We start from the raw sequence: 11468 nt of genomic DNA, 5'->3' as shown, positions 1-11468 counted from the left end.
CCTCCCAGCGCACCCACACGGCGCCCTCCCCACCCGTGCATGCAGGGTGCACCCCCCTGTCTGCAGCGCGGTGCAAGCAGGGCGCTGCAGCAGCAGCAACCCTCCCCCCGCCCCCGGGTTCCCCGGGCCGGCCGTGGGCTCCTCCCCGTCTTCCTCATTCCCGCCACCAGCGACCAATCGGCAGGAGCCCGCCCCACCCCGGGCTTTTCCGCGCCAAACTCCAAAGCCAGCCGCCGGCTTCGCGGGCGGTAGCAGTCGCTGCGGGGGGAAGCTGGGGCGCGCGGCTCCGGCTCCGGCTCCGGCTCCGGGCGCTTCCTTGGCAGCCCCTTGCACTAGATCCGGTGGCATTGCACTGAGTCCAGGAGCGGCCGGAGCATCGCTTGCACACGCGCGCGCCCTTCCCCGATCTCCCACCCCCATTGCGAAAGGTGAGTGTCTCGCGGTGGTCCCGCAGTGGGGCTGGCTGGGTGGGTGAAGATGGGAATTGCTTATTTGCAGGAAAGGGGGTTTGCAGCGTGAGCCGGGGGCAGCCTGTGGCTCCCCCCCCCCCGCAGAAACCAAGTCTTTGCAAACGTCGGAGGTCCTGTAGCTGTCCCAGCTGGGATGTAACCTGTAGCAGATGTTGTAGGGTGACTGTTACATTTCTTTGTAAAGGGTTATTTATAGCGATAAGGAGGGAGGGGGGAGGTTTCCTATAGGAAAGTTGCTCAAGTATGAGATCCAGGCACTGCAAACGTCCTGGTGCCCCTACCCCTTATGAAATACCAACGCGGAACGGAGCAACTTAAGGGGTTTTTTTGCATTTTTTTTAAAGTTTGTTGTAGAAGGGAGGAGCCATTTGCAGGTTGCTTATTCACTGACAGCAGCTAGGAAGCAGGGGATCCCCTGAGCCCGCCTCCCAAGTGCAAACAGACAGAGGGCAAGCCTATGCCAAAAAAGTGCCTTGCTATAGCAGCAAATGCCAACGGGCAGGGAGACATTTTGAGATTCGCAGGGTGTTTATAATGTCGATGTTTAGAAGATGGGATCTTGCTCGTACAAGGAGCATCTGCTGTGGGCTGTGCAAACGGTGGATACACACACAGTAGAGGCAGTCCCCGTCTTTTAAGCAGTCTGTCTTTTCCCCAGCTCACTCCCTTACCCGCAAACTCTAACTGGTTCATGGTATGTCAGTAGAGTTAGAAATTGTGTGCTCCCAGGTATGGCATAATAAACGGATTCTGCCTTTCCCCATCTCCAAGTACAAGTTCTCTGTGCCTCAGCCCTGAAATGCAATGGGAAGGCTGTCTGGAGAGTGCAATCGGTTTTTATTTTTAAAGCCTATTTTTAGAGAGGATAATAGGTTTAGGTAACCAGCTGGTAGAGTCTTCAGCCTTTCAGAAAGTGAACACTCCGTTCCTGCTGCCGGGTGGATTTGCAGATTGTACTGGGTTGCCATTGCATGCACAACTTGGAAATAACTTCCCCCTGAGAAAATAAATAAATAAAGCTAAAACAATTGAAAGTTTAAAATGCCCTATTCCCGGGTGGCATTGAGAGCTTGCCTGTGATTTGAGCTCTGGTTGTACTTGGAGAGAGCTCTCTGGGTCTACATGTTTATTGGCAGTGAATGACAAACACGGAACTCCCTCTCAAGTTCACGGAGGGACCAACTTACTGTTAAAAAAGGTGTCCTGCTGTTCTCAGGTTCTAAAATTTAAACCGCACATATCACCTCTTTCTTCTTTCCTAACTCCCTACTTCCTTGAAGAGGATTTGCAGATCGCCATAGACTACCCTCAAATGTGCAGTTTGCATTCCCCTGTCCCCACCCCCGCAAGTACTCCCTGATAGTATGTAGGTGTTTGTTTTAAAAGGCCTCCCTTGCCGCTAGAAATAGAACTACAGAAGCTGGCGGCAGCACAGCTTTTGTGGTCTCTGCATGCACAGCTTTTGTGGTCTCTGCATGCACTTGGAGGACTGCTGACCACATTCACCATATGCTGCCACTGAATATGCAAACAAGTTTCCCCTCATCCTAAGTGCAAGCTACAATGGACACAGAGTTCCTATGCACTGGTCCCTGAGATGCAAACGTGGGAACAGGCCTTCTGAATCTTCCACTTGTTCATTCTTAACCTATATACTATATGGGGCTTTTTGGGGGTGGTGGTGGAGGAAATTGGATTTGCACAAGACAAATTAATTGTCAGCCTATGGCAATTTGGAAAGGAACGTTACAAAATATAAAGGGCGCGTGGGGGGGGGGGGAGAGATTTGCACCCTCAGTGGCATCTCTGGTTGCCTATTCCACGGGCCAGGCTCTTGCACCCCTTCTCGCTGACCCTTTAGACCTGCCCCTTTAAAAAGCCTGGCAGCTGTCTTCTGTGATTTACATAACCACGCGAGATGTTTGTAGTCGGGGGGGGGGGAGCTCCGCGAGATTTAAGAGAGCGTTTCAATTGTGGCGCGAGATACAGTTGGCGCGCGGCGCCTGCCCGCGAGGAGGGAGATGGCTGGCCTGGCGCAGCCTAATGGGCTAGGTTGCGGGGAGGGGCGGGCGTTTAGGCCGTGGGCCAATCGGCGTTGAGGCCGGCCGGCTGCGAGCCAATAGTTTGGGAGGAGAGGGCGGGTCCCTCGGAGCGGAGGGAGGGTTAGGGTGAGAGGTCTCATTGATTCGGTGGCTGAAGACCGAGCGTCGCCCCCGCTGGCTGGCCCCCAACTTGGGACTGAGGTGGGCGTTTGGGAACGGAGCGAGCGGCCGGGGTGAGGGGGCCGAGGTGGGTTCAGGGCGGCGTCCGGCCGGGCCTGGGGTGAGGGCTGCCTCCCGCAGCGGGGGTGGCCGGCTGGGGTAGCGGGATGTCCGCCTTGGGGAGATCTCGGGGGCTGGGGGCCGGTTTCCGGCGCTGGGGGTGTCCGGCCGGCCGGGGTGGGAAGGGCTGAGGCGGGATGGTCCATTAGCGCGGGAGGGGGGGGAGTTAAACGGCCCCCTGCAGCGCAGTCTCGCGGAGAGCTGCCCCCCAGGAGGGGGGGGCGGGTCTGCCTGCAGGACCTGGGTGTGGAACCAGCCCTAGACCCGCTTCCCCCCCCCCAATCCTGGGACATCCCTGTTGCTAGGTGAGTCACCCGCTCCCCCTTCTTCCTTGGCAGAGCCGCCACCATGTGGATCCAGGTGCGCACCATGGATGGCAAGGAGACCCACCGGGTGGACTCGCTCTCCAAACTCACCAAGGTGGAGGAGCTGCGGCTGAGGATACACGAGGTGTTCGGCGATGGCGTGGAACCTGACAGGCAGAGGCTCTTCTACCGGGGCAAACAGGTACCTGCGCTGTTCCCTTTCTTAATGTAATGAATCGGCACCCTGCAAAAAACCCACCTCACATTCCCCTCCCCATAGCGAGTGGGGGTGAAACTCCCACCTTCTCTATCCCCTGGGCTGCATGACATCAGACAAGGAATCCGCCTTAAACCGTGATCAAAGAAAGTAACAAGTCTAAGGGTAGTGTTAGATGTTCCCACCCCACTGGAGTGACCAAACAGTACAGTACAATACAAGTCATTACTTTAACATTCATTCACATCTCCTCTTGCTCTTCTGATGTTTATGTTGGCAAAGCACTGTGGCTTTGAATTCACTAAAAAAATAGTGTTAACGTTGTGACAGCCTGTACCCCATAATTCACCCTTTTACAGAACTATGATGCATTTTGTACGAAGTATACCTCGTGAGATATCATTTGAAAACTCATAATGTGCTGATTATTATTGTTGTCCTGTTAAAACTTGTGGCAACATTGCATGTAAAGTTATAGGATTCCTCTGTATGGAGTTACTAAGACATGTTCCATGTCTGAGAGGAGCAGCCACAAATCAGGTGTCAACAAAGGACCATCACCTGGTTATGTGGCTGTTCTTTGGCAGGGAAGAGGATGTGGGGGAAAATCTAAATCATGACAAAACAGCTGGGAGTTCCTGTCCAGATAGACTTTGTCTCCATAACCTCAGCTGGAGATGTTTCTCGAAGAGAGAGAACTATAAGAGGGGAGGGGAGATGGATTCTGACTGAAAGAATTCAGCTAGTAAGACTGCTAGAACATGTAGTGAAAAAGACCTTTGCTTTGAATTCACTTAGCTTGTTAAGTTAGGCATTAGTTGCGTTTTACATTTATTTTCTTTTAATCAATTCTAACTTTTATGCCTTGTTACTTGTCCTCACTTAAAACCTATCTTTTGTGGTTAATAAACTTTTTTTGTTGTTTTATCTGAACCAGTGTGTTTGGGGAAACTCCATTTGGGATAACATGATTTGTGCACATTGTTTTCTATTAATACAATTATGGACTTTATATGAGCTTGTATTGTCCAGGAGAGAGCTGGGGGAAAATCCGGGACTGGGAGTTTGCTGGTGTTGCTCCGCAGTGTAATTCATAAGTGGCTAGCTATAGCACTCGTACAGTATAATTGGGAGTAATTTACATGCTGGAGGCTGTGTGTGAGGAGACTAGGAATGGTAACCTTCACAGTGAAGCATATAAAAGGCACCCCAATTTGGAGAACTGAGGGGACAAAGCTGTTAATCAGTCCAGATTGTACCCTGGGTAAATCAAGCACAGCTTTTATGTGGTGAAGACATAGTAATGCTCAAGGCTTACATAGACTATGTAAAGGGAATAGTATATCTTAGTATATATGAGAGCCTCCCTGCGATTAGGGGTATGGTCCCTCTCCCCCCCCCAGCCCGTTGTTTACCATCTTTGTGGCTTGAATGCAGTGCTGGCAAAGATCTATTGAAAAGATGGTGGTTGTGTGCAGGGAAGAATTTACCTTTCTTTCGCTCTCATGAGTGAGAACCACATGGTATTGGGTGTTAACAGGGTGGGTTTGTGGCTTAGCAGAAGTGACTAGTTCTGGCAGTATGTCTGTTAATAGAGCAGACCAAGGAATTAGTGTAAAGACAAAGGGGCTGGTTAAACAGCGCATTTGAGTAGAATATAGTGATTCAAACTGGAGAAGTACAATGGCAAGTTTTGTCAGGTGTCAGCTGGAATAGTTTTGTTTTTAAAACTATGGATTATGCTGCCCTCTAGTGATTTTTTTTTTCTTTTTCTTACACATTTCTCTACTTTGTGTTTGGGATGTTCCATGAGGGATGGTGCTTGGCTGTACTTGCTGTAAACTTAGGGGATACTCCCATATACAGTCAGTGTTGGTTTTAATAGTCATTTTCACAAGCTGTGTGTTTTTCAATTTTTGTTCAGTTATATCTATATAATGTGTACACACACACACATATATGGTCAAAGAGGGTAGGGAACATAGTTGTGGTCTGCTCAATATGAACCATTGTCCAATTAGAGCATAACTTGTCTTAACTCCCCTAAACTTAATCTTCAATCAGTTTAACTGCATAGGTATGATGGTGAAGTATGATTTACAGACTGATCCAAGGGCTTGTCAACACATTGAGCTATTCAGAAACAGCTCGATATGTGGACACGCTTATATCAGCATAAGAGTGCCCTCTTCTGGATTAGTTTGCTGTTCTCGAATAAATGTGTCCAGACATGGAGTTATTCAGAAATAGATACTCATTTTTAAATTCACACTTTATCTTATTCTGGAATAATGTTCATGTATGGGCAAGTCCTAAGATTTTTGATGATTGATTGTGAAGAAAATTAATTGGCTGTAGTGTTTTCCTGAGTCTGCAGGCAGGGATAGGGAGGGATAGCTCAGTGGTTTGAGCATTGGCCTGCTAAACCCAGGGTTGAGAGTTCAATCCTTGAGGAGGCCACTTAAGGATCTGGGGCAAAAATTGGTCCTGCTAGTGAAGGCAGGGGGCTGGACTCAATGACCTTTCAAGGTCCCTTCCAGTTCTAGGAGATTGGTATATCTCCAATTATTACCTATTATTACCTTTACAGGTCAGTGCCTCTTGTTGTTCAGAACTTCATCAGTTAATTCTGGATAATTTCATTACTGCTAATTAGAATCTGATGGGTGGTAGTGGAAATGTCACTCATCAGTTTCATGTTGCTTTGCTTGAGAAAGCTATGAACTGCAGCTAAGTCAGGTGTTCAGTTCATTTGGTGGTAGGATATAAAGGCTGTGGGAGTGTGGAGAATCTCTCCACCATCATAGTAGTCTGGGGAGTGCTTAGAAGTTGACATTTTAAATAAAAAGTATGGAGCCCCTGAACATCGTTCAGTGAGAGTGCCCTAGGAGACATTCTAATACCTTTTCTAGAAACTGGGCTTCTCACTAGGACATTATTCCTGGACTTTGCTAGTGGGGCTGTCATCTTTCATTTTTCGTATCTACCTCTGTCTGTGGAGTCACATACGTGTTGTAATGTCTGCGGTTGTGCACACACATTGCATGTAAGTACTTTGTGCAAATAGCTGAAAACAGACCGCTGTTGTGAAGTAGATGACTGAATAAATAAATGAAATCTAGGAGTTGTCTGCTGTCTAAAATCCAGATTTATTCCTAATCCTGGTTCGGCATCTTGGTGTTTTATCCAAAGTAGGACAGCTCTATTTTAGTTGGTCAAAGAGTACTTGTAAGAAAAAGGCAGTTACTGAGTTTGTAAAATCACATGGTATCTATGAAAATCAGATTTTACTAGGATCTTTGTGATCTCAGACTGTTAGGTTTAGTGCTAAGTTTTTCAAGTTCTGGAATTTTTACTGCTTTGAGGGGCTATAAAGATCTTGATTCACAGGAAGTAGTCTCTCTGTAAAACCTGATAGCAGAGCTTTTTAAAAATCATGGGTAGCTGCTATCAAGTTAAACTTTGGCTTGGTAGTCTCGAGTGATTCAGTAATATTACATTCCTGACATTATGTAGGACATTACATTTGTGTAACAAGAATGTGTTTCCTTCCACAAGAAGTTACTACTTCTATGACTAACTGAATTTGTAGTAAAATAAGCTTAAAAGGCTCTTATATACAGGGCTTATATCCTACACTGATTTGCATCATTAAGTTACATTCTAAAGCTTCATGCAAACTTCAGCTTGGTTAATTGGAAATTAGAGTGCTTGGAGACGGAAGAAACCCCACTTATTTTACTTGACATTTTTGCTTTAGCAGCACGTATAACCAATTTTTCCCTCAATTATAGTTACTGCCTTCTGTTAATTGTTCTAACAAAACCAAACCCCACAGTTGTAAAGGGAACACTTGCCACTTGTCTGAGGGAAATAGCTTGGGTTTGTTCAATAAGAATATCTCCTGTCATGCTGGCTGGCTGCTAAATTCTCAGAATGCGTGCGGTGGAGTACTCTGAGTACAGTGCTGATGTATTGGGGTGCCATCGGAAAGCTGAGAGGTTATTTTCTTGTGTTCATGCAGAACTATGCACCAAGTTGTATGCCTTGTGAGCTGCCAGAAGCACATTTGAGTGAGATTCTGCAGCGATTAAGTTTGTCTATGTATTTGGCATATGAAGAAGGATTCCTTTTGAAGGAGTCAAGAGGATAGAGAATATTTTGGAACAAATTTGAAACAAATGCAGAACTTTAGCGCTCATTCAGTGGTTAAATACCATGGTGCCTTTATAAGTAACTTGAATGTGTGCAGACACTAACAAGAAATAATGGCTGTTCTAAAATATTTGGGGTCCTATTTCAGAAATTGGGGCCAATCTTATCTTGGAATCAAGCTATCAGGGTAGTAGGTGGAATCAGGCTGTTTGTTTCTTCCCTTTTTAATGTTATTGCTAGAGTAGGAAGATTAAGATGAGTTGCAAAGCTGGTCCAGGGGCCCAATCAGCTATTTGCTTTGCTTGTGCTTAAGGCCAGCCTTGTTTTTTTAATAAACATTCTTGCTAAAGAAGTTGTCCCATAGTACTCTTCTCCAGTGTGGACACCAATCAAATACTGGTAGCCCTGATGCAGGCAAGGTTCCTGCACCCAGAACTGTTTTATGAGTATTCACCCACAAAAGCTCATGCTCCAATACGTCTGTTAGTCTATAAGGTGCCACAGAACTCTTCGCTGCTTTAACCACTAATGTAACTTTACCCTGCTAAAAAGCAAGCCTAATCAAACATGTACCAGAGTTATGGACCCCCTCTGGTTTTAATACCTGACCCAGTGGAGATATTTTGTTGTTTTCTCAATGTAGGTGGGGCTTTGAGAGTCTGAGCTTTGGTTGCCATCATCCTTGAAAAAAAGAACTTGAATGGTACTCCTGTGAAAGCCATTATTAACATCACTGCTTTCTTGGCTGGAGAGGTGGTTGTTCTTTCCTCCCTTCCTAGCTCCCTACCTCCTTGCTTTAGCTCATTTTTTGCATGGTCTGTTAGTGAAACTTGCTGATGTTTTGCTTCCTGAAAAGCTGCTATTTAACAAAGCAGGGTTTTTATAAAATACAAGATTTGCTTCAGTTAATATGTGGGTAAAGATAGTAGTATAGTCGGGATGGTTAACAAGAATTCTTCCAAAGGTGAAGTGTCTCAAGATACTCCTATTTAAATAAGTGACTATTGGACATAGACACACTGGGGCCTTGAATTAATAAGAGCTTTGGGAACAGTTATTAACAGGTATTAAAACTCCCACTTCAAATTGCAGTGCTTTTGGCAAAGCGTAGATAAAGCAGCATATTGTTACTGTTGGCTATGAAGAAACTAGTGCTGCTGTTTAGATCCCCAAGGTATCTTATTTTGTTTCACCTAGTTTTGGGTGAGGCAGGGAATGTAGCTTGCACAGATGTTAGCAGCCTCAACTGCATGAGGGAACCAAAGAAGACTTTAAAAAATGCAGACTTAAGAGAGCTGTGAAGTGTAATACTAGTACTGGATTGCTATGTATTTAATGGAGTATTCTCTAGTATGAGATCAGAGGGACTGGACCACAAAAGACTCATTCAGAGTACAGAGATGGAATAATGGACTCTGATGGAGAGAATGTTTGAGGGTAGGGTTTAGGGTGAGATTTTTCCCCAACGTATAGCGCCTTTCCTGATTTGAAGTCTGTCAAGTTTGTGATCTGATTCATATTGCAAAATGATGGAAGGGGAGAAAAACCTCCAGTAATAAAACATTTGCATCCGATATTGCTGCTTTCAGCATGTCATCTAGTACTCTGTACTCCTGTGGCTGCTCCTTGTGCATGTTCTCTCATCCTGTGCTGCTCTTTTCTTGACCTTGTCCTTTTGGTATTCTCTATGCTGTTCTTCTGATACTTATTGCTAGTCCGAACCTGATTTTTGTGATACCATTACTCTGGTAGTAAGTATAAGAAGATTCAGCTGATTCTCGATTTATGGATTTGATTAGTGCTATGATTCTTCATCCCTTCACAGGAAATAACTTGACCTTTACTGTTCTTATCCATATTTCCAGTAGTAGCCCCACAATTATTTTATGCCATGAATCATAATTCATTCTCAGTGATTCTTCTGAAGTGCAAGTTTTTGTGGTTAACTTGTTTCCCGCTGATAGAGAACAAAGCTCTGAGGATCACTTTTTTTAAGTGGTTTGGGCTGGGAGGGATGATGATTTCCTGTAGAATTTCTATTAGTCAGACCTTAAATATGTGGTGAAGCTTGTCTAAATTGCTAAACTTTCTCCAGCATCAAGTCTTGTGCCTTAAATCTGGAATAGTAATACTTCAGTAACTTCAAGAACTTTAAAAGGTACAGATTTATTTGGCCCTCTATTTATGTAGTCAAAAGTCAGAGTTCTGCCGTTGTGCAGTGCCACTTTTCCAAATTTTAATTTAACTTTCCTTCAAGTTAGCTTTGATCAGACACAGTTCAGTCTTGTGAATCTGTAGACTGATTCCAGTGACTACAACTGCTGCTGGCTTTGCTGAACAGCTGCAAAGTGAAATTAAGACTGGTTCCTTTCACACTGCCATTCAGAACCTAGTTAGAGGAGTGGAGTGACTTGGCCACTGAAGCAGTTCTACTATAGCGCAGATGCATTTTTTTCCTCCAGTATTTGCATCCGAGTTTGTTCTATGAACAAAAAAATTTCCAAACAGTAAGAATAAAAATCTACTAGACACTCATAAATGTTTGAAAATTACAAATACTGCTTAATTCTTGTTAGTGCTTTTCAAGTATATTTTTTTACATATACCTGCAAATGTAATCAAAGGCAGTTTTGAGTTGGCTTTAAAATATAAATGGAATTAACTAGGTTGTTACTTTCTGAATTTATCCTGTAGATGGAAGATGGTCACTCCCTCTTTGACTACAATGTTGGATTGAATGATATTGTTCAGCTGCTTGTAAGACAGAGCCCTGCTATGCTTCCTACTGTTAATAAAGAGAAGGACTTGGAACTCTCGGATACAGACTCTGGCTGCGGCTCAGGCCAAAGTGAGTCTGATAAGAACTCCAACAATGGCGAGGGTGCAATAGAGTTGGAGTGTCAGCCTAGTACAGTAGCACAGGCTGACTGGGTTGATCCAGGATTTGGACTCTATAAGGTGAGTGTACGCTAGATTTCTTTCTCAGGTACAAAGTACTATACAGAAATGAACAGCAAAGCCTCTTTCTAAAACCTTTAAGAAACTGATTGCTCAGAACAAGTACCTTTTTTACGTGCTTTTTACAGTGGAATTTTTAAGGTATGAGTGTTTTTACCGACCGAGTACAGACTATGACCATTTTGCAAGGCTGTACTACATTATTTACTAAACCACTGTGTGCTTGATGATGCACAAGACAAATGTTAAGACAATTCCTGACCCTATCTGAGAGAGAGAGAGAGAGAGAGAGCGGTCAGGATGTGCTGTGGGACCATCAAGAGAGTTCAAACATAGATTGTTACAAGTGCTAGTTATATTTCCCAAAAAACTAAGCCCTATAGAGAGTGGCTTAATTGAGTTTCAAGCTTACTCTGAAAATTTATTTTGGAGAGTTACATGTCTTGCTTTGTTTAGATCAACGAGTTTGTAGATGCTCGGGATATGAACATGGGAGCATGGTTTGAAGCCCAGATTGTAAATGTGACCAGGAAAGAGAAGGCAGCAAATGAATCAAGTGATAGTGATACAGAGTCTGAACTGCAATCAACTGCTGCTGAAGAAGATATCCTATATCATGTGAAATATGAAGAGTGAGTTATAGCTAATGAAGGTCATTTGATGGTGTTGGAGCATTTGGTCATGTAGAGAAGCAAGATTTTTGGCCTGGTTTGCACTAGAAAGCTTTATCAGCATAGTTGTATTGGTAGGAGTATGGAAAAAAAAATAATTTCACACCTCTAAACAACAAAGCTATACTGGCAAAAATCCCTTTTACTGGTATAGCGCCTTCCATTTGGAGAAATGTTTAATAAAGCTGCTTCTCCACTATGGGTATTTTGCCAACATAGCTCTACCATCTATAGTACTAAACCATTTTAAATGCAGACAGGCTGTAACACTGCCAGCTTGTCTGAACCGTATGCACTTTAAAACTGGAGGATAAGTGGACCAGAGTGGAAGAGAAGTGTCAGTTTTGTTGAAGACTAAATAAATGGCCAAA

The 11468-nt window shown here is 44.6% G+C and overlaps 1 protein-coding gene across 3 annotated transcripts in view; it reads left to right on the top strand.

Moving 5' to 3' along the window:
- Positions 1–293: 293 nt before the first annotated feature.
- The window catches only part of UHRF1 (ubiquitin like with PHD and ring finger domains 1), a 28041-nt gene continuing 16866 nt past the window's right edge, over positions 294–11468 (top strand). Inside the window, exons 1-4 of one of the 3 annotated variants that reach the window (XM_044998949.1) lie at positions 294–428; positions 3130–3298; positions 10163–10426; positions 10883–11058. In XM_044998949.1, the coding sequence (XP_044854884.1) occupies positions 3140–3298; positions 10163–10426; positions 10883–11058 (599 nt within the window). In that variant the 5' untranslated portion in view covers positions 294–428; positions 3130–3139. Of the gene's footprint in view, positions 429–2572; positions 2746–3129; positions 3299–10162; positions 10427–10882; positions 11059–11468 lie in introns of those variants that run through there. The other 2 variants (XM_044998947.1, XM_044998948.1) reach the window with 2 other exon arrangements.

Source organism: Mauremys mutica, chromosome 24 (assembly GCF_020497125.1).
Source record: "Mauremys mutica isolate MM-2020 ecotype Southern chromosome 24, ASM2049712v1, whole genome shotgun sequence".
Taxonomy (NCBI): Eukaryota; Metazoa; Chordata; order Testudines; family Geoemydidae; genus Mauremys; species Mauremys mutica.
Note: the sequence above shows the minus strand (reverse complement) of the source record. Positions and strands in the feature narration are given on the sequence as shown.